The sequence below is a fragment of the Anolis carolinensis genome, chromosome 1, assembly GCF_035594765.1.
Source record: "Anolis carolinensis isolate JA03-04 chromosome 1, rAnoCar3.1.pri, whole genome shotgun sequence".
Lineage (NCBI taxonomy): Eukaryota > Metazoa > Chordata > Lepidosauria > Squamata > Dactyloidae > Anolis > Anolis carolinensis.
The window spans coordinates 157,865,416-157,891,632 of record NC_085841.1 but is presented as its reverse complement, the minus strand read 5'-3'; the positions used below and the strand labels follow the sequence as shown (position 1 = coordinate 157,891,632).

Below are 26,217 nucleotides of genomic sequence, written 5' to 3'. Positions count from 1 at the left end.
GATCTCTCGGTCCAAAGCCAATAGTGCTTCAGCTCACACCCAGTACGTACACAGATACCCTCCTTCGAGCCCTGTGTATGGCTCAAACAAAACACATTCACCATCTTAGGCAGGGAGAGGCCTACATCTGTCAAACAAAAACAAAAACATTCTAGCAATGCAACAAATCTAAAAAAAATGCCCAAATGAAGTATGAGATTATGGGTTTACAATGGGGCCTCACACCCACATGGAGGGATATAGGAGAAGTGAGGCGCACAGCTTCTTCCATTGTTGCTGCGTAATGTCTCTCTTCCCTCCCTGAGACCCTGGAAGACATCTTGAAGAGGCAACCAAGCCTTCAGCACAGTGGCACCACCACCACCTCATACCTCATGAGGAAATAGCAACAGGGAAAACAGCAACAGGCAGTTTCTTAGTATTGGCACCTCAGGCTGCCAAGTTTGTTCACAAACAGGCATAAGTAGGTCCACAGTCAAACTGTGTAAACAGTGCTTCCTGTTGAGTCTCAGGACTATTAGACCTCTGCCTCTTTAGTAAGGTCTCTTTTCCAATAATTATTTATAAATATCTTTCATTTCTGATGTACATGCCTTCAGATAAGTCTTCGATTTTCTTCAATGAATTTTACATATATGAACCATATGTTGGTGTACAATCTCCAGAGGATGGGGAGGGATGCCACACATGCAGGTCCTTCCTCGACATCGCCTCTCTGCTATCCCCACTACCATCTCCTCATTGGAGGAGATGTTTTACAGTTGGGATTCACCCTGCAAACCTACCCCATGAAAGTAGCTGGCATGTGAAGATCATGCCCAAATGTGGGGACGATGGCAATGTGGACAGGCAGGTGGAGGAGGAATGACCAATAGGTGCAAGGTTATTTTGTCCTATACACAAATTTAATTCTCTGACAGTCATCATACCCACATAGGACTTCATACATCTTGAAATTATATCACGGAAGACTATAAACCAAACAAAGATCTTCCAGAGCAGAAAATACTTCCATACGATTTGCCACTATTGAATGGAACAGAGATGTACACTTAAGGCTGGGAAAAAAGTTTAAAACTACTGAAATGTCAGAAATGCTCCTGAAGTATTTGATCTCTAGATTTGTTTTAATTCTTGAAGGTCTTCAGTCCAGTGATGCCAATTCACTTTGGATCCCAATCTCTGGCATCTCTTATCAAAATGCCAAAGGATCTTGTAGCACCCGCAAGATTAATTGAGAGAAAGAAGTTGGGAGAATAAGTTTTCGCAAAGCATATGCACCTAATTTCTTTCTCTCATTCTTACAGGTGCAGATTAACATGACAAAAGGTGTACCTATACACCATACAATTAATGCAGTTTGATAACTTTATGTACAAGAATGGCATCACCTCAATAATTGCTCAACAACACAGTTTCTCACAACCTCTGAGGATGCCTGCCATAGATGTGGGCAAAATGTCAGGAGAGAATACTTCTGGAACATGGCCACACAGCCCAAAAGACATACAACAACCCTGTGATCCCAGCCATGAAAGCCTTCGACAACACATTGAACAGTGATTGCGTGTCAGTTATCATTATGACTTCTGCATTTCACAGAAGCTATAATTTTTGGATGTTATTCAAGTATAGCCTCGAAAATCTCTAATGTAGTCCCAACGCAAAGCATATTTTAGTAGTGAAGGCGTAATACAGCCAGGAGGACAGGGATGACTCTTTCCAAGTCTGGCTGATTCAGGAAAATTAACAGCTGATGCAGAAGCACTTGTCATCTTCACTGCAGGAATGCAGAGATACCGAAAGATCATGTCATTTCAGGTTCCCAGGCTCTATAAAATAAGTTCCCAGGCTTATTTCACAGCGGGTGCAACCCTTTTTGGATTGAGAGAGCTAATGAAACAAAATGTAACACAACAACGGCAGCACTTACTTCAGCAGTTTTGTATTTGACATTATGAGCTCCTTCCAGTTGACAAAAATTAACCCCATTTCAGCTTCTGAGAGACAGCCTGATTCAGCCATTTGCTTCTGAAAAACCTATAAAGCATAAAGACATAGATGAGATGGACCGTTAGCAGGAGACAGACAAAAGCAGAACTTCTCAACTCGTAACTTCTCAATTACTCTCATAATTGAAATGATGCTCAGATTTTCTTCATGAAAACATCATGAAAAACTAATTGCTGTCTCCACTATTCTCTCTCTCACACACAAACACAGCATGGAGCAGCAAAATAATTGTGTTCAGATGTGCAGCAATTGTACCATTACCTCACCCAGTGTGCTATAGTTTAAACAATGTTTTTGATGAACTAGAAAGCATCTAGAGCAGTGGTTCTAACCTGTGGGTCCCAAGATGTTTTTGGCTACAACTTTCAGAAATCCCAGCCAGTTTACCAGCTGTTAGGATTTCTGGGAGTAGAAGGCCAAGTGGTTTATAAGGGGAATCGGCATCACAGACAATTCAACACTCTCTTGGGTGATGCATCCTTCCAGTCCATTTTGATTTCCATTCATTCATACGGTATGTATGTATGGGAAAGATCAAACATGAACACAAAGGAGATCTTAAAAAACAAAAAAGTAGCTCCACAACTCAGGGGGTCAATACCATAAAGAATTTTTTCCTTGTCACAAATATTGTGAGAACTGAAAATGTACCTTTTGTTCGGCCACATGTTGTTGCTTTCTGTGTGGCAGCAAATAAGAATTCCTACAAAGTTACTTTAACAACTGTATGTAAAAAAATGAGTGACTGGTGACCTAATTTGTCCTTTGCGTAAGAAATCTGGTAAGTCTTAGGACTAAAAACATTCTAAATTCTATGCATTTTTATAAAATATATTGTTACGATGCAGTTTGCCTTGCAGAGATTATATCTGCATAAAAGATCTCGATACCCAAAAGGGATTAAAGGTCACACTTTTATAAGAAACTTTTTAGTCTGCTGCAATCTCACCTCGACAACAAGTTGAAGGTCATCCATGTATTTCTCCTCTGTTTGGATCAACTCATGTATATAACCCTGCCTTTTTCTTTCCATGGGTTGCATCGTGTCGAGGCTTTGGAGATCAGCACACCCTACAAAACAGCACAAACAAAATATGTCAAAATATGTCACCTAGTTGCTGATTTAACGCTAAAAAATATAGGTTGAAGATGATCTCATATCCTTTGATGAATACAGGGAAGGACAAAAGAATGACTTGTTTTCCCATTTGAAGAACAGTTTTTCACTGAGGCAGCTATAAGACAGGTGGCCTTTTTAGTGTTTTTTTTATCACGTCAGAAACGACTTGAGAACATACAGCAAGTTGCTTCTGGTGTGAGAGAATTGGCCATCTACAGAGATGTTGCCCAGGGGACGCCCGGATGTGTTACTGGGAGGCTTCTCTCATGTCCCTGCAAGCTAGAGCTGACAGACGGGAGCTCACTCCATCTTACGATTTCGAACCAGCAACCTTCAGATCAGCAACCCAACTTTTAGGTCAGCAGTTCAGCCAGCACAAGGGTTTAACCCATTGTGCCATCGCAGCTCCATTTTTAGTGGTGATACCACGGCCGTGGAATACCCACCTCCAGAGAGGTATGTCCATTTTTATTTTCACCTGATGCCAAAAGACAGCTTAAAATTATAATTTTATTTATTACAGATTGAAGCGAAGCACCAACCAGTTTAAGATCTGTTCTAAAATTAACTATATATTTGAAACTGATGTTATTTTCTGCTTCCAAAAGTTGAGATTAGGTGTCAGAGGAGGAAAATATCAGAAATAAGGGGGAAAGGCAGGTGTCTTAGCAACAAGAGGGAAAACACAGCGATGCTGGTTTACAGGCTCTGTCTACACTGCATTATATGGTCAATGTAAGGTAAAGGTAAAGGTTTTCCCCTGACATTACGTCTAGTCATGTTAAACTCTGGGAGCTGGTGCTCATCTCCATTTCTAAGCCAAAGAGCCAGCGTTGTCCGTAGACACCTTCAAGGTTATGTGGCCGGCATGACTGCATGGCGCGCCATTACCTTCCTGCCGGAGCGGTACCTATTGATCTACTCACATTTGCATGTTTTCAAATTGCTAGGTTGGCAGAAACTAGAGCTAACGGATGGAGCTCACTCAGCACCCGGATTCGAACTGCCAACCTTTCAGTCAGCAAGTTCAGCAGCTCAGAGGTTTAGCTTATGGTCAGTGCATACACATATAATTCAGTTTAACTGCATCAAACTGCATTATGTGACAGTGTAGATGAGCCATAGTTGTCTACTGATCAAATGCCCAGCTTTCAGGGATGGCTGAGAACTGGCAGCCCCCTCCTTTTGTCATTTCTGATTCCTCCTTTTTGCAAACGCTGTGTAAGTAGCATGGCTGGTTTAGCCGACTTTTATGCAAGTCATGTGTATCTGTAGGATGTTGGACAGTTCTAGGCTGTACCATTTGAAATGAGTATTTTTAGAACAGTAAACTTCCACAGTCATGGGGGATATGTTCCTGGACCTTGCACAGCTACATGAAACCATAGATAATAGCAAACTTTGCTACTTTTCAATGGGACAAAAAACAGAGGTATCAAGAAGGGGATGTAATTTATATAGGAGGCCCTGAGCAAACAAGCGAAACCACAGAGAAGTGAAACCATGTATACCAGTTCTGCATAAACAGGGGTTATATTATGTAACAGTAGTATACTTTCATTGAAAGCCACATATCTCACATTGTGTGACTATTAAAAAATCAGTGAAACAACAGCCATGCAAATTTCCAACATTTTATATAGCTCTTGTTTTTTTGTTTCTCTATCACATTTCGATGTTAAAAAATACTGTACAATACTTTTGTTTTAGGAAAAAGAAAGAAAAATGTGCACATTAGATTGGTTTTTTTTTTTGGGGGGGTGGGGGAGGCGGGGAGGAGGAGACTTTTATTTAGGATCTCATCACATTCAGTCACCCAATGCTGGCAACAGCAGGGGGATTCAGCAGGCAGCATGGTGAATCCAGCGGGCAGTGGGGAAATCCATTGCCCTGTGACCCAGATTGCCGCTTTCCCCATCACACGGGAGAAAGCTAGCTGCCTAGCTTCCCACTCGCCCTGTTGTAGGCAATGAGAACATGGGAAAACTCCCATGTTCTCGTTGCTTCCTCATATGATGCTTACACCAATGTTTGTGGACGGAGCCCTGCTGGAAGTAACTCTACATCGTTTGATGGGATCCAGCAGGCTCCATCCCCTGCGGTGATAGTGTTGTACAATGTGTAAATTTGCCCATGTGATAAAGTCCTAAAATAGAACAGAAAGTGATATAGAGAAGGCCTCATATAATTTCATTTATAAGTCCCTTCTTTGACAGCCAGTCAATCACTTCAAGTCAACTCCCTGGGTGAAATGTGTGACACAAAATCAATGTTCTTGCTGAGTTTCTAACAACTTGTAATCACGTGATAGTGTGAAAGTCCTATCACTAGTTTAGGTTCCCTGAACCCCACAGCAAGGCCTGGCTGGATATTGTTCTGCACATATACAAAGTATAAGAAATAATTCTGATTGCCATGTGTTTTGCCATAAAGTAGCCATGCCTCCTTGGCCAATGCCAATATGCCTTATGTACATCTTACTGTCTGGATCATGTCTAGTACATAATGTAAGCTTTAGCTATGCTGTTTTGATTTTCTTCTGTTGTATTATTTCCAGGGGGAAACACCCATTTTTGTCAAAATACATAAATTGCCATTATTTCTATTGATAGTTTAATTGCACTTTTAATTTTTGTGTGATATGAACTTTTTGCATTATTTGTTTTAATTTTGTAAGCCAACTTGTGTCCCAGGACCACCAAAAAAAAAAAGAAGATGAGATAGTAATAGATTTTTAAAATAGCTTATTCTTTGAAAATATATTAGTCTCCTCCATTTGTGCCTGTGCTTTATTATAGAAATGGTCTTGACACTGACTCTAGTCCGTACATTCAGGTCAGTTATGGTTTAAAGTTTCTTTGCCTGTAGCTCTGGACCAGAGAGTGCTTGCTGGTTTAACCTGCTGGACCCCAGAATCTGCTGGGTGTTCTATGGTTTTGGCAAGACAGGGGCATCTCATTCTCTATGAAGGTAGGGTAGCATCTTAAGTCACCTAAAGCTGTTTTAAGTGCTTAGAGATTTGGGCTGGAGAAAACTGGGAAACACTGGAGGCTTGGGAGGCATCTTGAATTTAATGTTGCTATGAGCAGTTGATTTGGGATTAGCTACACTATGGTAGGGACTTTAAATCAGAAGGGACTTTAAATCAGAAGCAGACAACTTCATCTTTGGGGATGGGTGGGGGTCATATATCCACCAGGCACATTTAAAAAACCTTTAAAAAGGCACCTGTCCACTAAAAGGTAAGGTGCAATGTTCCTATGTTCATCTGGATTGTGTTTTAGAACCCAAAGGGGGCTTTTTCTAAAAATGGGGTTAGACTGGTGTGCTGAAGAACTGAAAGTCAGGCTGTATGGCCCTCCTGGCTCCGCAATGTCCTTCCCACCTATGGTACAGGATTCAAAAAGCTAGGGTAGAGAAGAGAAATTCTGTTCAGCAGGAAAGTGATTTGAAATCCCAGAAGAGCTCTAATTTTCAAAGTGTGATCGCATCATATATTCCGTTGACTCAGAGGAATGTCACAATTCATCTTTTTTTAAAGTACAGTATCTGCATATTAAAAGCTATATTCAAGAACCAATGTGTTCAGAAACAATCTTATAGTTTAATATTTTAATTATTTCCAAACTACAAAAAAGAATTAGTTTAAAAGTATCTCAATTAATTTTGGACACATATCTATGGATGCTTAAGGAAATAGGGAAAAACATTCCAGAGAGAAATAGCCCAGGAATGTTCAAAACATGTCTTGTGAATATACATTAGATACTAAACCATTCAAACTGTTTTGGTCAGTTTCTGATTTCTTCTGGCATCTTAGAAATAGAAGCAGATTTCTGAATATTTACTGGAACTGTTTCTCAGTTTAAACAGTTTGAAAAACCCCCAATTAAATCCAGTTCTTATATTGCTATATATGACGCATATACTCGTGTGTAAGTCTACCATATATACTAGTTTTGTGATTTCCTCTATTTTTTTCATCATTTTTAAAATGTATTTGTTATGCAATGCTTTTGACACGAAATAAATAAATAAACTAGTAAAAAGCAGAGTTTGAGGCCAAAATTATGGATTTTGAATGAATGTGTTGAGAAGTTGAGGATTATTCAGGAAAAATAGCAGCACAATGTCATGGAGCTATCCAACCTTGCTGTCATTTTCCTGCCCAGGCATTCAAAAAGCGCTGTGGGAGAGTGTCTTTGTACCTTTTTATGTTCTCCCAGGACAGACTAAGCTGTTCTCTTTTGCACTTGACTCAGATATTGTTCCCTTTTTTGAATATCCATGGGTCATTACATTGACCCAGTTCTTTGGGGTCTATTCGTTGACTAAAATTTCTAGGCTTGGACATGAGTACTACTTTGAATCAGAGACTCCAAAGGGTTGTTGTATGTTTTGCGGGCTGTATGTATGGCCATGTTCCAGAAGTATTCTCTCCTGACGTTTCGCCCATATCTATGGCAGGCATCCTCAGAGGTTGTGAGGTATGCCTGCCATAGATGTGGGCAAAACATCAGGAGAGAATACTTCTGGAACGTGGCCATACAGCCCAGAAAACATACAACAACCCTGTGATCCTGGCCATGAAACATTTGACAAGACAGAGACTCCAAACCTATCAATTTTATTGGCTGAAACCTGTTGACTGATACACATTCCAGAAATCAAGCAATGAAAAAAAGATCATCATATGTTTCTGCATCAAGGGACATCTTGATATTGGTCAACTGAATTCCATTCAATTCTTGTCAGAAAGCTAGAGCTCTTTCATGTACTTTGCAAAATAGGCAGTGTTGGTTTCTTTATCCATTTTGAACACATCTTAAGCACAAACTTATAATAGATCGGAATATATAATAATATTTATATATTACAGCTAGGATATTAGTCTTTTGTGAATTTACTGTTTGTTTCAATGTTTGGCTTAAAACAAAATTGAAAATGATTTAAACACGAGCCAATAGTATCTACTGGCACCATAAAGAACTATTTTATGGTATTTCTAATAGCAGTCTTGAACAGCACCTGGATTGCTTGGAAACGTGACAGCCGCAATCACAAATATATGCTTGGACTATTTAAGATGGCCCCAAATACATATGGTCATCATTCTCAAAGGGTGTTATTGTTGAAAAAATGCAGGGTAGCAGAGTACAGCACTAGAAACTAGAAACACAGTATCGGGGGGGGGGGGTTGGCAAAAGGGGCGCAACCACCTCAGGATGGATGAGCTGCGGCAAGACAGTCAATAATAATGGTTAAAACCAGAGGAAATGTTTTTTTATATATATAGTGTCAGAGGCGACTTGAGAACATATTGCAAGTCGCTTCTGGTGTGAGAGAATTGGCCGTCTACAGAGACGTTACCAAGGCTTCTCTCATGTCCTGCAAGCTAGAGCTGACAGACAAGAGCTCACCCTGCCTCGCGGAAGAGATTGTAAGAAGGTGAGGTGGGGAGTCAGCATTTTCAGAGATAGAGAAAAGTCTCAGGATGCTCTTTTACTCTTTGCTTTGAGGTCGCTGTTAGCCCATCAACACAGTTTTGTTTGGAAGAGGTAGTAGTAGAACTGACTCCCTGATCCAGTATCTTTGTTTTGAAGTGGCAATGGTTGCTCTGCCTCCGCACAGGATGGATGAAGGTAAGGAGAAGCAGGTGGACTGCTGTGCCGCTTCAACTCTATTCCTGCATTCAGATCTGAACACCAAGGTCTCCTGCCAAGGTCAAGTGCTAGAGCTGGGGAAGAAGCGTTGGCCCCTCAAGTGGAGAAAAGGCAGAGACACATGCAACACTGCAGTTTCCAGTATCATCCCAAGTCTCATGGCTTCTTGTCTAATATGAGAGATCTCATGGCCGGATGGCCAGCCATAACTATCAATTCATGGAACTCATCAACCTGATTAATTTTGAGCAAGACAGCGGTGTCCTGCTGTTCCAAGAAGGCAAGGAGAAAAGGATTACAAGCTGATCAGCCACACGCTCTCCTTCCTAATCTCTCCTTCTAAGAAGGACCCAAACTGTCCTGAAGAGCTTTGGGCTTTTGTTTGAATCTATTTCTAGAAAATGTATGAAATTATTCCCAGAGATAAACTCAATTAGGCTAATTATGATGCAAAAGAAATCACACACACATATATTCTTCTGTGTGACCTTTTAATAAAATACGTTTGCATAGTTATTTCCAGTTTTTTAAAAAACAACTACAATGATCTCATGCGCAGCATTTGCTGTGTTTGCATGATGAAACACTGGTGATTATTTCCAAACATTTAATAATAGAAAGCCCTAAAACAAAATAAGATTAAGGCAACATTCAACACTATGATATGTAAAGAGTTAAATTTCAATTACATTAAAGCAGCATTATGCTGTAGCAGCCCAAATCACCACTACAACTAGAGGTCTGTCAACATTCATGTAACAGATAGATCAAAAGCAGCTCACACCTGAACTGGATAAAAAAGTAATATAAGCCACAAGATACTGTTTGGCAAATACTGTGATATAAAGCAATTAGCAAATCACAATTTAGTGGTGTGAGTCACTATAATTTTTATATAAAAATTAACAAAGTTTAATTGTTATATTTCTACTTGTAAAGAAAATAGTTTAGAATTTTCTTTTGCTGTTTTCATGACTTAAATATCACACAGTCCCAAGCAAGCTTATGTGTTCCTTAGAATGCTTAATCAAATTAGATGTTAATTTCTAGGTACACCTAAAGAACCACATTCCTAATTTCCCCCTACTCTTATGGGAGTCTCATGACTATCATTCCCCATACATCTAGAAAAATAATCCTAATTCTGGAATGGGGAACAACCCCCCCCCCCAAACAACTGTATTACATTGCCCCAATTATATACTGTAATTCTCTGTACTTGCATGAAAATGAGTCTTAACCACACACAAAAAAGTGCAAGAACAAAGCCATTCATATTTAAAGCTAAAAACCACAATTCAGAGAGAAAACATATGCACACCCAAAGTTTTGGGTTCATATACTTTTGGCTTCTTGTTTTGAACAAGCAGACATTCATGCCACAAAGGAAACAACTTTTGGGGCTTGCAGAACTGCTTGGGATGTGTGCCATAGGGGCAATTTGGGGCTTGGCAGGGGGAAGGGCTTATGCAACCATTTCTGAATAAACGATCCATTACACTGTGTAACACAATTTTTGTTCCTGCGTTATGTCATTTCCTAATTGGTTCTATCATTAAAAACATGAAAAAAGATTATTAAACTGTAAAAACTTTGTTTTTGCTGGACATCCTGCAGCACATTTTGCTATCGATTCTCAATGAATATCTCATAGAGTCTCAACCAATTCAACATAGTTTGTGGCAGCTAAAAACAGAGTTTCTGGAGTGTAACAACTACTTTCAAAGTAAATACTGCACAATTGAACAGGAAATAACATTTTCAAACCAGGAACAGAAAACTTTTCAAATGTTGTTACATAGTGTTATCTAATGCCTAATCATTTTGTGACCTATTTCAGATTTTATTTGTGAAATATTTTAAAACACAAAAATAAATGGTGTGGGACCCAGATGTGTTTTTTTTTAAATGGCAAAGCAATACTGATGCCATGGTACTAACAAAAGGTAAGGATCTTTTGTTAATAACATTCTTACTTCCAGCACTTGTACTATATGAGTTTTACAGTTGTCCAAACCTAGGTTAGTATGGGACTGGTTTACATGTCATATCTAAAACTTACTTTGCTCACCACACTGAAGCTCTTGTTTAATACCAACAATGTGATTTGCCACTGAGGGCATATATTAGCTTTTCAGATGAAATCTTTAAAATTTTGTTTTCCATCCAACATTTTTCAGAGAATAATGCACTAAAAGGGTCACTGAAAAAGGATGCAATTATGTTAATTTTTATTGTGTTATAATGAAAATATGTTGTGACAAATCCAGGTCAATAAACCAATAAACCAAAACAAATCAGGTAAACTTTTTCTGGTTATTGGGATACCAAAAATATATTGCTTACACTCCGATAAGGGGATAAATTTAGTTCTGAATTAGGTGCAATTCACTCATGTAATGCTCTGTTTCCACATTACTGTCCCAAATATTTGATTGCCAGCTATTTCTTTGTTAAGATGCTACATCACAATGGTAATCAATGACAACAGACCAGTATGCTTAGTTTTTGTACTGATGTAGCATCGTGGCATCAGCTAAAAGTCCTATTGTGTACAAAAAAGGGGAAACTGTCAGGTGAAGGTTGAGCTATTTGCTATCACCAATACTGGTCATACATTATTCTGTGAGAAATGATCACAGTACAATACAAAGAAGATTAAAACTTCATTCTTAGCATGATGTAGGCACATAATCACTCTGTATTGCACAAAGTAATCTTCCTAGCAATCCATTAGATAAAGGCAATCCATTCAAATACATGTACGTCCATCTTATTTAGGTGACAATCTCAAATACTAGCAAATAAGTACCAAGAAACACAGTGGGATTTACCACCGAGTAACATGTATAGAACTGTATAGGATTATTAAATTGCGGTTCTATACACACTTGGTATAAGATAAAGCCCTATGAAAATGTCACTGAAAACCATCATGCCTGGGATTGTATGTGACGCAAGAGGCTGAACAAAATGCTTTGCTGAGAGCACAATGTGTGGCCTAGACACTGCTTTCTGCGAGTGGGCCAGGCCTCCCCTTCTGAAGGCTCAGGGCTCATGGGAAGGGGCTGGGCATTAGAGGAGGAAGGGATCACACTGTCACAATCTGAAAGATGGACAGCAAGGTGTAAGGAACTTCCAGACCTTTCTATGCACAGTCTTGATCAAGACTCTTAAATAGGACCACAAAAAGTTTGCCACAAAACCAGATTTGGCTTACATCTGTTCTGTCATTATGTTCCATTTTAAAGCATATCTGTACAAGTTTCTACGATCTAAAACTCAAAAGACACAGTGGCAGTATAAAGTGCATAAAAAGCACATAGGATTTCATTTTACCTCTGCCCACCTCCCCCCCACCCCGGTACTGCCACTGTGGTCATAATCATAAATGAAGTGCATTGTGAGAGATAAATGTATCAAATATAAATCAGCAAAAGAAACATATGGTGCAACATCATAAGAACAGAACTGTCCATGTAAAAAGTACCAATAGTAGGTCTTTGTGTGTCTACAGTTGCACCATGTCAAGAGATAACTTGACAAGGACACTAATCATTCATCACTGTTCCTAAATAAAGGGAATAGAAGAAACCGTAATGGAAAGTGCAGAAAGCCACACAAAGACCCACTAAGCAGTTTGCAGAAATTGACTGTAAATGTACAGCAGAAAACCAAATTTGATGTCTTGAGTGGATTAAATATTGAAGCGAAGCCAATGATTTTTTTCAGAGAGGTCTGAACAGGCTGTCCACCCTGCCTCCATGTTATAGTCAAACTTGGGTAGTGGGTCTCTGAGGTGCTTTCACCCAGGAAGACAACATTGGATCCTTAAAAAAGAAAAGAAAAAAAGAAAAAAGACAAAGCAAATTAGGAATAAATGACACAAAGAGGAAGCGTAAGACAGTAAAGTTCTTATTAACATGAAATTACCATGCTCTCCCATTCTGCCCTGCACCCTGCTAGTTGTCTATCATTTGAAAGAAAACTTGTTTTAGGCCAAATAATGCACAATATCGGGCCCATGGTCTCTGGTGGAGTTTGGTTCCAGGACCTGCCACAGATATCCAAACCATGAATGCTGAAGTCCCGTTATATACATTGTAAAATTATGTCTCTTATATCATATGGCAAAATCAAGCTTTGATTTCTGGGATTTAAAAAAATGTTTTGAAGCTGTGGCTGGTAATGTCCCTCTCTGTCACTGCTCTCCATGTACACTGTGTGAAAGGCCAAAGAGGACAGCATCCTTAATGCATACATCCTCTTCTTCTCAGTGGAAGCCAAAATTTCTCAGGGCTCCAGATTGCATGGAAAGCTTTCCTGTGCACTGAAGGTCCTCCTCTTTAGACAGTTGCTACTCCAAACATGGGCTAAAGGTCAAGGCAGGAGTGCTTGTGCCAGGTTAGCCTGCTTTCTCTCCCCATACATTCTGGATAAATATATCCTGAGCACCTGATTTTGCCTCCATTTTAAAAAGTAATCATTGAAACAGAAGGCAGAGGGCTGAGATATATACAGGTAATTTAGCTCGAAACAGGACAGCGGAAAGAAGCTACAGCAGGAAACATAGGAGTATTTACAGACACTACTGTTTCCAAGAGGATTCTCCTCTTTGGAGCCTGTGATGATGGCTTTCCCCAAATTCTTGCAATTATAGCAAAAACATTATCTCTACTTTCTCCTTCCGATACTGTCTACAAGGCACGTCAGGAATTTGTTGGAAGGTTAGCTTATAGTTGTTGGTTTTGAAATGGAGGGGGACGTTTTACTGCAGTTTGAAGCTGGGAATAAATGCATCTTTATTCCTCTTGCAAGACAGTTGAGAAAAAAAAATCTGTTAAGACTCAGAGAGAAGCCAGACTTAGGAACTAAAGAACACCTGAAGTCAACTGACAGTGCTGAAAGGCAACATTTGGGCAATTTCCTTACAGCTGCTAGAATCCAATCTTGAGCTGCCAGAATATCAGGAGTCACAGCAGAAAGTGATGTCGCATCCGAGGGTTGCTATAACTGATTCCAAAAGCTGAGGCACATTTTATACCTTGGGAGTTCCAATAGTTGAGCTGCCTTCTGTCTGATGCTACAAGCGTTCAATACTCAATGAGATAATGCTTCAGTAATGTCTAAACCAGGCCTGACAACTTGCAGCCTTCCAGCTGTTTTTGTCTGCAACTCCCAGAATTCCTGGCCATTGGACGAGTTGGCTAGGGTTTCTGGGAGCTGGAGACCAAAACAGATGGAGGGCCACAGATTGTGCAGTCCTGGTCTAGAATGATCTCCACAGAATTCAAGGAGCTCCCATACTGACATCCACTCCACAAATAACTCCTTGTTATCTGGGATATTCTGGTTGAAGAGTGACAGAGGTATCATATGAATGAAGACATCTCAAGATAACTGCTATGAACTGGATGGACTAGAACATGAGTCACATACATGAGATCCACTGGATAGGAATTCTGCTCAGAGCCTGTTCATTGTAGTTTCCAACACTTTTTTGTCCCAATGCACAAGGTCAGTGATTTCTAGAGAATTACCAATTTTCAGTCACTATTCTTCTTGAGAATGATGGTGAAGATGAAGGAATCAAGTAGCACTGTAGAATACGCCTTTATAACTCTTGGTAGAAGTATCCAACTATGCTAGACTGACTGGCTTGAAGAGTGGGAGCATTTTTCATTTTGCCTCAAAAGCACACTCCGCATGAATGCTATATTTGCCAGGAAGTGACACAAACAGCTGTCATAGTGCCACAGGTAAATGGAAAAAAACCTTTGTGAAAGTCATAAAGACCTAGAACACACAATATAGGATCCTAATGCAGCCTACATTTGCATTGTCAGTAACTGCAATTCACTGTTTTCTTGAGAAATCTTGATTAGAGAAATTCTAACCCTGCTGCAGTGATTCCAAAGGGAGGACTTAATTTTTTTCATCATTGTTTGCTGTGATCAAACATGCCAGGTATTCTCTCCAATGGGAGTTGGCAAATAGGCTGAGTATGCCAAAAAGAGAAGTGGGGTGGTATGTTTCAGCGTATTTTCATGAAGAAGCACTTAAATCACACAATATATCTCCACACCTCAGTGATTAAAAAAAAGGGTTATATAAGGAAGCCTGATTCTTATTATCCCTTTGCTCTAAAGAAAGGACAAAATTCAGCTCTAGTAAGAAGTTAGTGGCCAATCCTGGTAACGATCAGATGTATTTAGGCGTTCTGTACTAATTTTTGAAGAAATACCAATGTTCAAAGAGATAAGTGCCATGTCTATAGACCAGGATTTAGGGCTACATATCTGTTTAATCACTATCTTTTTTAACACAAACAGTGATTTCTCCTTCCACCTGCAACCTCCTGGAGCACAGGGAAACTCTTGGAAGGGAAAGAATCCTTACCATTAGATAAAGAAGTATACTTTTGGTCATGAAAATGCATTATTGGGCATGGAAAAGAGCCTATAGAAATATTTCATCTCAGAAATGTTCACATATATCTGGTTCTAGAGCGTTCAAGTGTGTTATATCACAAGCTTGCAAGTCCCTATGCCAGGTTGTGCTTCTCAAGAGTGATAAACATATTGCAATTAGTGAAGTACTATCAACATCTAAGGAAAGCTGCAAGGTCCAACAAGAATACAGCTATGTTTCATTTTATTGAACACGTGAACATAAAGCAACATATGTGAACAAAGTGAAACATGTTAAGGTATTATTTTTAGTTATCCAACGGCCACCTTGACTTTTAGTTTTGGTTGAAAAAGTGGGAAAATTTATAGATTGCCACACTTGCAAACATTCAAATTGTTTATTCAAGTGATGAAATTCTAGTGTACCAAAATCAAAATGTGCATATACCACATGCAAGATAAAAAAATTAACCAATATTTTACTTAAAGCTGTTTCACTTACACTGCTGGCTTGGATCAGAGTCTGTGGTCATCTTCACGTAATTGGAAGGAAAGAGGCCGGAAATGCCATTGATTTCTCCTTGCCACCAATCCAGATCATCTTTGTTCAGTACATTAATAAGCTGTCCCTTGGAGAAGCTGAGCTCATCTTCATTGTTTGCCAAGTAGTCATACATTGCTATCACTTGACAGACTGGAAAGCAAGGAAATTGTCACATTACATTGCATGATTTGGTAGCACCAACATGCCAAAAACTGTTTAACAACTAGAGCTGTCTCAGGGGAAATGGGTGCCATTTTAAATTATCACTTTCCCAATTCCAGTGCTGTAACTGGTTAAACTCATATAACGCTATGTAACAAAATATGAAAAAATATGTTCCTGGTTTGAAAGTGTTATCTCCTGTTTAAATTGTGTGGTACATATATATTTGTATATGTGTGTGTATGTGTATACATACACACACACAAACAATAAGCAGGTCCTCTTTCCATGGAAGGACAATCTCCACCTGGAGCAAGCTAGTCATTTATTACACTATGTAACAAGATTTTTGTTCCTGGGTTATAAATGTAATTTCCTAATTGGTTCTCTCATATAAACATGGAAAAAGTATATGAAACTGCAAAAACTTTTTGTGGGACATTCTGCAGCACATTGTTATTGTTTCTCAATGTATCTCATCAAGTCTCAGCTAATTCAACATAGTTTGTAGCAGCCACAAAAATGAAGTTTCTGGCGTATAACAACTACTTTCAAAGTAAACACACACACACACACACACACACACACACACACACAAACGCACACACTTTACATCAATCGAGGGAGATTTCAGTATTTCAAGTATACATTTTAAAAATGAAGTAAAAACATGGAACTCCAGGAACTCCAGCCTTTCCAAGCAATGAAGAAGACACAGCAGTGCAGGAGACCGGCTAGGGCTCAATTTGAGATTGTGCTGCAGCACCTCATTTGTCCTTTCCAATGTGAAACTTTAGTAATTCTGTGTTTACCCCTCTGCAAATGGAAAGAGGTTCCCGAGAAGCAAGTCAGTGGCTTCTGTAGTAAGATTCCTGAGGGTCATGTGTGTATGTGCCTTTATCTTGCTTGTGGACTTATGATGACACACCCCATGAATTTCATAGGGTTTTTTTTTTAAAGGCAAGGAGTGGTTTTGCCTTCCAACCACCAGGTATTTCTTGGAATTGCTCATCCAAGTACTAACTAGTGCTGACCCTGCCCAGCTTAAAAAATAGAGGGGATCTGATGACTAAGATATTTAGATCCACTCATGAATTAACCAAATTATATTGAGTCTGACAATTTTTAAAAAATGTTTATAATTGTGCCACTTACAGTCACTGCTATTTTAAAAAGGCCATTTATGGCCTAAACTAGATGCATTGGAGACCTCTGAAATTGCCTTTAAATGGCCAAGTGAACCTCCCAAGGCCTTAGGGAGTACATAACTGCATTGTTTTTTTTCTGATATGAAGCATGTAAAGGGGTTTTGAAGATGCAGTAGGACTCCCTTACCCCCAATGGGTTACCCTATGCCAACGTCTGCTCTTGTACAACTAGGAGTAAATTCATACAACCACATACGGTCCCCTCATCTTGTCCTATTCCCATTAACCCCCCTCCCCCTTTCATGGCTCTGTGTGTTTACGGCGGGTGTTAAGTAGATTTGGTTTAGAGACAACTGAGAAGTACCACAATAGCCATCTTTAAATATTTTTATATTTAATTTAATTTAAATATTGCAGGGGAAAAGCACACACACATACACATATAGAGATGTCTAGATAGATATAAACATAAATATATAGGGTTTACAAATATTGCAGGAGGGAAATGCACATATATAGAGAGGATCTGCAAATGTTTCAGGGGGAAATGCGTATGTGAAATTAGTATATATAAATATAGATCTATATCTAGCTCTGCATTGTTTATAAAGGCATTGAATTTTTGCCTGTTACTATGTTGGAAGCTGGCCTGAGTCCCCATGAGGAGATAGGGCGGTGTACAAATGAAGTTGTTGTTGTTGTTATTATTATTATTTTAATACCATATTCTTTTTGTTGACCCTACTTTTCCACTTATAGAGCTAGTTTACTTTTTTTGGAAATATGGTAAATATTCAAAAACATTTAACCTACTGATGCCCCTATTAATGTAATTTTAATGGGATCTATTTTTATTTTGAAATTTACCATTAGCTACTGCATTTCCCACCCTCAGCTTATACTCAAGTCAATATATTTTCCCAGTTTTTTGTGGTAAAATTAGGTGCCTCGGCTTATATTCGGGTTGGCTTATACTCCAGTATATACGGTAAATCTTTAATATTCATTTTTCAAAGAAAAGCAGGGACCATAGTGTGTCAGAAAGAAATGAGGCAGGCACATTTAGGTAGAAAAGGAGCTTATTAAAATAATTTGGAGCAAATAAAGCACTGAAATGGAGGAAGGGGAGAAGAAAGGATCTTTTACAAGTTCTCCATTGAAAATAATTTACTTTTTTGTTAATAGTAATTATTGGGGTAGATCTGTATCATGTATATATTTCCCTTTAAATCTAAGGAAAATATAAATAAGCTTTTAGATCAGTGGTTCCCAAGCTGTGGTCCGGGGACCACCAGTAGTCCTCAAGAACTAAAATATGGTTTGCGGCCTCACAGTTACTACACTATTACAACGAGAGTGACTGGTCTTGCGAAACCCTCTTATAGTGCTAAGGCAATGGGGAGCGGAGAGGCTGACTACCCATTAAAGTCGCGACAACAAGCCTCCTTAAAGCTGCTTCTCCTCCTCCTCCCTCCCCCTGAGTGAAGTCGTTCTATGTGGCGCCTGGAATGCCTGTTCCTGGGGTGCAGATTCAGGGGCGTAGATTCAGAAAATTGCATTAGATAGACCACATCAGCTCTAGATTATTGAATATGGTTTTCTGTGGGCGAGCAGATGGTGACTGCTGGATGGCAGGTACTAGAGCTGATGTGGTCTATCCAATGCAATTTTCTGAATTAGCACCCCAAATAACCAAAATGAATCTAAAGTTGACCAAAAACTGATTCACAACCCTTTTGGAACTAATGTTGGAAAGTGGTCCCTGGTCAAAGTGGTCCCTGCTCAAAAAAAGGTTGGGAACTACTGTTTTAGATACACACCTGGGAGAGCAGCAGGAGGAGTCTTTTCACTGCTTGGACCTAAAAGTTTCACGTGGGTAGCAGGAAACCATCCTTTTTGTCTTTTTTTCCCTCTAGCCTGCAAAAAGAAATTAAAGATGTCATTAATCAAAGTACAAATAATGAACAATCCTCATTAAAATACTAAAAGAACTTACATTCCTTACTATTATGCTGAATTATATTAGGTGAGATGGATGATAATCCACACAACACAACTGTAGCACTTTGATTCCACATCAACTGCCATAGCTCTGTCTTCCTTTGATTTGTAGTTTGGTGAGGTATTTAGAATTGTCCATTAGAGAAGGCCCAACTTTACTTCTCCGAATGTGTCTCCCTCTATGACCGATCGCGTAATTTAAGATCCTCAGGGGAGGCCCTGCTCTCGGTCCTGCCAGTCTCACAGGTGCAGCTGGCGGGAATGAGAGACAGGGCCTTTTCAGTGGTGGCTCCCCGCCTATGGAACGCCCTCCCAAATGAAATCAGACAAGCTCCCTCTCTCCTATCTTTTCAAAAAAGAGGGAAAACTTGGTTGTGGGACCAGGCTTTTGAACAATAGCAGCAGCATGTATATTTATATGTATATTTATATGAATGTTTTAATGTAATTTAATGCAAACTGAATTGAAATGTAATTGTAATTGTTTTATATATGTAATTCATATTTATAAGCCGTCCTGAGTCCCCTTAGTGGGTGAGAAGGGCAGGGTAGAAATGCTGTAATAAATTAAATAAATAAATAAATAATTCTAGTGCTGTCTGCCAGGGGAGTGGATTACAGACTTCTCAGTATCTCATCAAACTAATGAACCCAGGATTCAATAGGGCAGAGCCATGGAAATTAAATTGGCATCAAACTGTGGATATACCCTGAACTGCAAACTGCAAGTGACATTGAGAGGCCTAGATATTTAATAAGAATGCACAAACTAATTGAAAGGTAAACTTTCAACAGTATCGTGAAATTGAACACTGGACAAAGAATGATACTGAATGCCATTGTGGAAAATCTGTATCTGCATGGTGGTAGCATATGTAGAGATCATTCTGTTCAGTTAATTGCACCTTGAATGTGTTCTAATAAATATAAATCCTTCAAATCTGCAGTTAACTAAACCTGATCATGAGGTGGGTTTGCAAAAAGCTATTATATTTAATGGTAGACCTAAAAGATTTAAAATTTTGTTTTCTGTGAAGAACATTGATTTCTGAACTTTATTTCAAAATACCAATACACACTTCCTTAAAAAAACAGTTTTGCGTTTCCCTGTAAAACAAGCCACAGAAAGCCACAAAGTCACATTATTTTGTTTATGTGGAGACATAAAATTGTTTATGAATATGTTACCCAATAAGTAAGAATCGATCTCTGTTACCTGCAATTCTCCTTGCCACCATCCACTAGAGTTTTTTTTCAAAATTAGTATCAGCTGTCCAGGGGCAAGGCTCAGCTGCTCTGCTCCTGATGCAGTATAGGCTGTAGTAACCTGAGCAATTTCTAAAATCAAACATATATCAGTGAAAAATTCACCGTTGGCAAAGATAAGCATATGTACATACACAAACTGAAATATTCAATACTCACCTGGTTTTCTATTTAATGTTCCTGCTTTGCTAGCAGCAGCAGAAGAAATCTACAGCAAGGAAAAGAAATACCAAAAGGAAATGTCAGAAGAGGCATAACAACTAAATTGTGTTCACTGGAGCCTATTCCACTGTTTTCCTAGGTGAATTATTACAACCTTATTTTCTGGCACAGTGATCTAGGGTAGGAATCTACACAGACTGACAAAAATAAAGAAAACAGCCCTTTGCATTTGAATAGCTGTTTTAAAATCAAGCACTGCCTGTTGCTACTCAATCGTTTAGTCGTCTCCGACTCTTCGTGACTTCATGGACCAGTCCACGCCAGAGCTCCCTGTCGGCCGTCATCACCCCCAGTTACTTCAAGGTCAAGCCAATCACTTCAAGGATACCGTCCATTCATCTTGCCCTTGGTCGGCCTCTCTTCCTTTTTCCTTCCATTTTCCCCAGCATCGTGATCTTTTCCAAGCTTTCCTGTCTTCTCATGATGTGGCCAAAATACTTCACCTTTGCCTCCAATATCCTTCCCTCCAGTGAGCAGCCGGGCATTATTTCCTGGAGGATGGACTGGTTGGATCTTCTTGCGGTCCAAGGCACTCTCAGGATTTTCCTCCAGCAGCAGAGTTCAAAAGCGTCTATCTTCCTTCGTTCAGCCTTCCTTATGGTCCAGCCCTAGCATCCATAGGTTATTACCGGGAATACCATTGCTTTAACTATGCGGTCCTTTGTTGCCAGTGTGATGTCTTTACTCTTCACTATTTTATCAAGATTGGCCATTGCTCTCCTCCCAAGAAGTAGACGTCTTCTGATTTCCTGGCTGCCGTCTGCATCTGCAATAATCTTCACGCCTAGAAATACAAAGTCTGTCACTGTCTCTATGTTTTCTCCCTCTATTTGCCAGATATCAATCAGTCTGGTTGCCAAAATCTTGGTTTTCTTGATGTTTAACTGCAACCCAGCTTTGCACTTTCTTCTTTCACTTTTGTTATAAGGCTCCTCAGTTCCTCCTCGCTTTCAGCCATCTAAGTGGTATCATCTGCATATCTAAGGTTGTTAATGTTTCTTCCAGCAATTTTAACTCCAGCCTTGGATTCGTCAAGCCCCGCACGTCGCATGATGTGTTCTGCATACAAGTTGAATAGGGAGGGTGAAAGTATGCAGCCCTGCCGTACTCCTTCCCCAATCTTGAACCAGTCTGTTGTTCCATGATCTGTTCTTACTGTGGCTACTTGGTCTTTATACAGATTTCTCAGGAGACACACAAGGTGACTTGGTATCCCCATACCACCAAGAACATTCCATAGTTTATTATGATCCACACAGTCGAAGGCTTTAGAATAGTCAATGAAGCAGAAGTAGATGTTTTTCTGAAACTCCCTGGCTTCCTCCATTATCCAGTGGATATTAGCAATTTGGTCTCTCGTTCCTCTGCCTTTTCTGAACCCAGGTTGGACATCTGGCAACTCTCGCTCCATGTATTGCTGGAGTCTGCCTTGCAGGATCTTGAGCATTACCTTACTGGCATGGGAAATAAGTGCCACTGTACGGAAGTTTGAGCATTCTTTAGCATTTCCCTTTTTTGGTATGGGAATATAAATTGATATTTTCCAATCTGATGGCCAATCTTGTGTTTTCCATATTTGCTGGCATATGGCATGCATCACCTTGACAGCATTACCTTCCAAGATTTTAAATAACTCAGCTGGGATCCCATTGTCTCCTGCTGCCTTGTTGTTAGCAATGCTTCTTAAGGCCCATTCAACCTCACTCAGGATGTCTGGTTCTAATTCACTCACCACACCGTCAAAGCTATCCTCTATATTGTTATCCTTCCTATACAGCTCTTCTGTATATTCTCACCACCTATTCTTGATCTCTCCAGCTTCTGTTAAGTCCCTGCCATCTTTGTTTTGGATCATGCCCATTTTTGTCTGAAATTTGCTTCTGATGTTTCTGATTTTCTGGAAGAGGTCTCTTGTCCTTCCTATCCTATTGTCTTCTTCCACATGCATGCATTGCTTGTTCAAAAATAGTTCCTTGTCTCTCCTAGCTAACCTCTGGAATTGTGCATTTAATTGGGCGTATCGCCCCCTATCGCTGTTTCCTTTCACCTTCTTTCTTTCTTGGGCTACTTCCAGTGTCTCAACAGATAACCATCTTGCCTTCTTGGTTTTCTTTTTCTTTGGGACGTACTTTGTTGCCGCCTCCTGAACAATGTTGTGAACTTCTGTCCATAGTTCTTCTGGGACTCTATTTATTAAATCTAGTCCCTGAAATCTATTCTTCACCTCCACTGCATAATCACTAGGAATGTTTGTTAGGACATATCTAATTGGTCTGCCACCTACTTAAAAATACACATTACCATTCTTAGAGAAAAATGACTTTTTTTTGCCAGAAAAAAGAGCAATCTGTGGAGCCTGGTGAGTTCAACAGTCATGGGAAACAGTATGGACCCTTCTAGACAGGCTCTATATTCCAGGATCTGAGTCCAAGTTTTCTGTTTATTCTAGATTATCTGGCAGTGCAGACTCATACAATCCAGTTTAAAGCAGAAAACCTGGGATCAGACCCTGAGATATAGGGTCTGTCTGGAAGGGAACAAAGTGCTCCCCCAGAGAGTTTCCTTTTTTTAGATGATAGGGTTTCCCTGCATAGATCCTGTTTTACTCTCTGAGAGACCAGCAGTACTATTTGAGTTGACTGCAATAACCACCTGAAGCAAAGGAGAGCTGTTCCAGTCTGTTCTATCTGGAAAAGAGCCTTGGTTTCTGTTTTGAGATACTGCACCTCCCCTCCCTATTCCCCAAAAGAAAGCAAGAAAAACATACATCCTGATCCTTTGGTTTGACATAGTTTGAAGGAAAGATCCCAGTTCTATCACCAATGCTTCCAGTCCACCATTCTCCATCTTTCTGAAGGACTAAAATTTCTTCACCTTCAACGAATGTTAAATCACCTGGTTCAGAACTTGTGTAAGAATACAGTGCTATATACTCTGAAAAAGTAAAAACAATTTCAGTTACCTAGCAAAATTACTGTATATATGATTACAAATTGCAACACTTTTATCCTTGAAATGCCTTTTAAATCCCCAAACTCAAACACATCAGATTTTTCACGAAAAACAAAATCAAATGAAAAGATTTGCTTTAAGTTTATTTTTTACTATCTTCAACAAAAGTAAATGTCAAATATTGTAACTCTATGCACTAAATTATAACCATCTACAATTTTCACCTTTGTAATTACTTAAGAGTCTTAAATAAGTTTAATATATATGTAAACCAGGACGTGTATTAAGAATGCATGCAAAATTGCACTATCTTGTGGCTTTTGGTGCAAGTATTACTGATATGTAATAAGGCTCAGAAATAGATACAAGATACCGTGTACTGTACTATGTTTCACACCTACAAAAACTGACATTTTTTAAAAGCAGTTTTATTCCCTTCTCAAGCTAAATTAGGGTTGTCAAAAGCTAATAAAGAATTCCACTGGAACTGGTACATTTGGGATTATGTGATATACTGATCTCTTTTTCTTGATTGAGATGCCACATTCCTTCTACCTGTGGCCAGTATTTGCAAATCATTCATGCTTTTTCACCATTCCTTCCCACATTAACTTGCAGTATTGTACATTTTCTTCTCCAAACTATTTTATTAAAACTTAGGAAAAAAAAACCCCAAACAATAGGACAAAGATTCTATAACTATAATTCTTACCTTCTCCTAAAGTATACAATGGTTTTGTAAATTTCTTATTTATAGCTGCATAAACAGCTTCTGGCCTGCAGATTAAAAAAATGATTTTAGCCACTGCAAGATACAGTGTTTCCTATTCAGTGATATGTGATTCAAAACTTACAAAAGCCAATAAATCCACAAAAACAATAACGAAACAAAACCAACACAATTTATGGTTTATGGCTATCAATAATCAACCCTAGTCTCTTCCCATGCTCATCTGCTATTTCTAATTCTAATTCTAATAATAACAACAACAACAACAACAACAACTTTATTTTTATCAATCTATGATTAATCTTGATTTGTTGAAACAAGCTAGTTTATAGCCCAAGAAAATCAGAGTTATGAGTTAAAAGTTAAGTCTCTAGTAGGGGGATTCAGTATTGGTTCCATTGAGAAACAATTTCACATGAGGGTGCTTAGTTTGTAAACTCTCCCTCTCCAGTGTCTCCTGTAAATGCTATTTTGTTCGTTGCATTCTTTGTAAAGGACAAGAGGCTCTCCCAAATGTCCTCTAATATCTGTTATCAAATTCATCGCTATTCAGCTTCCAAACTATTAGCTGGAAGAGCTCTAGTCAAGAAAGAACTAAGCCATCTACAACATTGCTGGCATAAGACCATGAGCAGTGGGGCAATCTGGAACCAGTAGGGGGATCCTAGAGTACTGCTGCTGCTTTTTCCATTTAGGAGGGAGAGTTAGCATAGTTAAGCTTAACTTAAATAATGTGACAACCCAAGAATAATAGCTGCTCCTGTCAAAGCTAAAGTCAAGTAGGGGAGAATCATAATTTATTTATTTATTTATTTATTTATTACAATATTTATATCCCGCCCTTCTCACCCAACAGGGGACTCAGGGCGGCTTACAATAATTGTGGAGCTGGATTTTTCCAGAATGTCGTCTCTACTGCCTCTTGAGGAATGAACAGTGCATATGAGGAAAAAAACAGTCCCTACCTGAACCCTGTTTGCAAGAAGAAGATGTAAATGTTATTGGGCCTTATAAAAGCGAGGGGGGAGGGTGACGGTGGGATGCTTGGGCTCTTAACATCCTCACACTGGCATTAGTACCGGGCACTCAGTTCTCTATCTGTCAAAAAAGTGGGAGGGCAGGATCACTGTTCTCAGTGTACAATAAAGATTAGAGTGGAGAGTCATCCTTCTATTGCTGTAATAGCTACTGGACCCAAATACAAATGATACCTTGATTTACGAGTTTAATTCATTCTGCGACTGAGCTTTTAAATAGCTCTTATGTCAAATCCAAATTTCTCCATTGAAATTAATTGAAATGCTATTAATCAGTTCCAGCACCACAAAACCATATCATTTTTGAAACATGTTTTTAAATAAGAAAAATGTACTTTATAAAAAACAATTAATGTATAAACAATAATACATACTACATAATAAAAGAGAACATAAAGAGATAAACCAGATTTAATAAGCGTATAGTATGTATTTTCCTTCAAGATGAGATTTCACTTAATCATCTTCTTGTGTACCGCTTTAATAAGCTTCAAGGGATATGCTTGACTCCTAACAGGCACCTGATTCAATGACTTGGCTTCATGATTTATTTTCAGGAAAGGCATGGAAAGCTCCCTCGATGTTGGAGGAGGGGGCAGGATTGGAAGGTTTAAAAGCCAATAGCATAACTTTCTTTTTCTTGCTATGAGTGGGAAACTTCAGTAAAATTATTCTGCAATGATCAATTAGACCAACAGGTACCTGTGCACCCTGCTTATTTTAATCAGGATAGAAGTTTACTGATGATAGACTCCTGTCCATTCAGCTTTCCTATACAGCAAGGACAACAGCAAGGAACTTTCCTGACTGCTCCCTTAAAGCCCTGCTTAAGATGGAGGGTGGCGTACTTTCACGCTAGCTTGTAACACAAATCTTGGCTCACACGTCAAAAAAAAATCAAGCGAGCGAGCGATGGCTCATATCTCAAAAAATGCATGTTGGTTCACCT

General features: G+C 39.2%; 1 protein-coding gene across 6 annotated transcripts in view; it reads right to left on the bottom strand.

The window, feature by feature from the left end:
• Window positions 1-26,217, bottom strand: part of itsn2 (intersectin 2) — a 98,514-nt gene that overhangs the window by 8,797 nt on the left and 63,500 nt on the right. For 5 of the 6 annotated variants that reach the window (XM_008116547.2, XM_008116546.3, XM_016996235.2 and 2 more), the window contains 8 exons: window positions 24,214-24,278; window positions 23,317-23,483; window positions 20,487-20,535; window positions 20,278-20,399; window positions 18,881-18,977; window positions 15,709-15,900; window positions 2,963-3,084; window positions 1,934-2,040 (listed from right to left, as the gene is read on the bottom strand). In XM_008116547.2, coding sequence (XP_008114754.2) covers window positions 1,934-2,040; window positions 2,963-3,084; window positions 15,709-15,900; window positions 18,881-18,977; window positions 20,278-20,399; window positions 20,487-20,535; window positions 23,317-23,483; window positions 24,214-24,278 — 921 coding nt within the window. Of the gene's footprint in view, window positions 1-1,933; window positions 2,041-2,962; window positions 3,085-9,270; window positions 12,627-15,708; window positions 15,901-18,880; window positions 18,978-20,277; window positions 20,400-20,486; window positions 20,536-23,316; window positions 23,484-24,213; window positions 24,279-26,217 lie in introns of those variants that run through there. The other variant, XM_062957272.1, reaches the window with a different exon arrangement.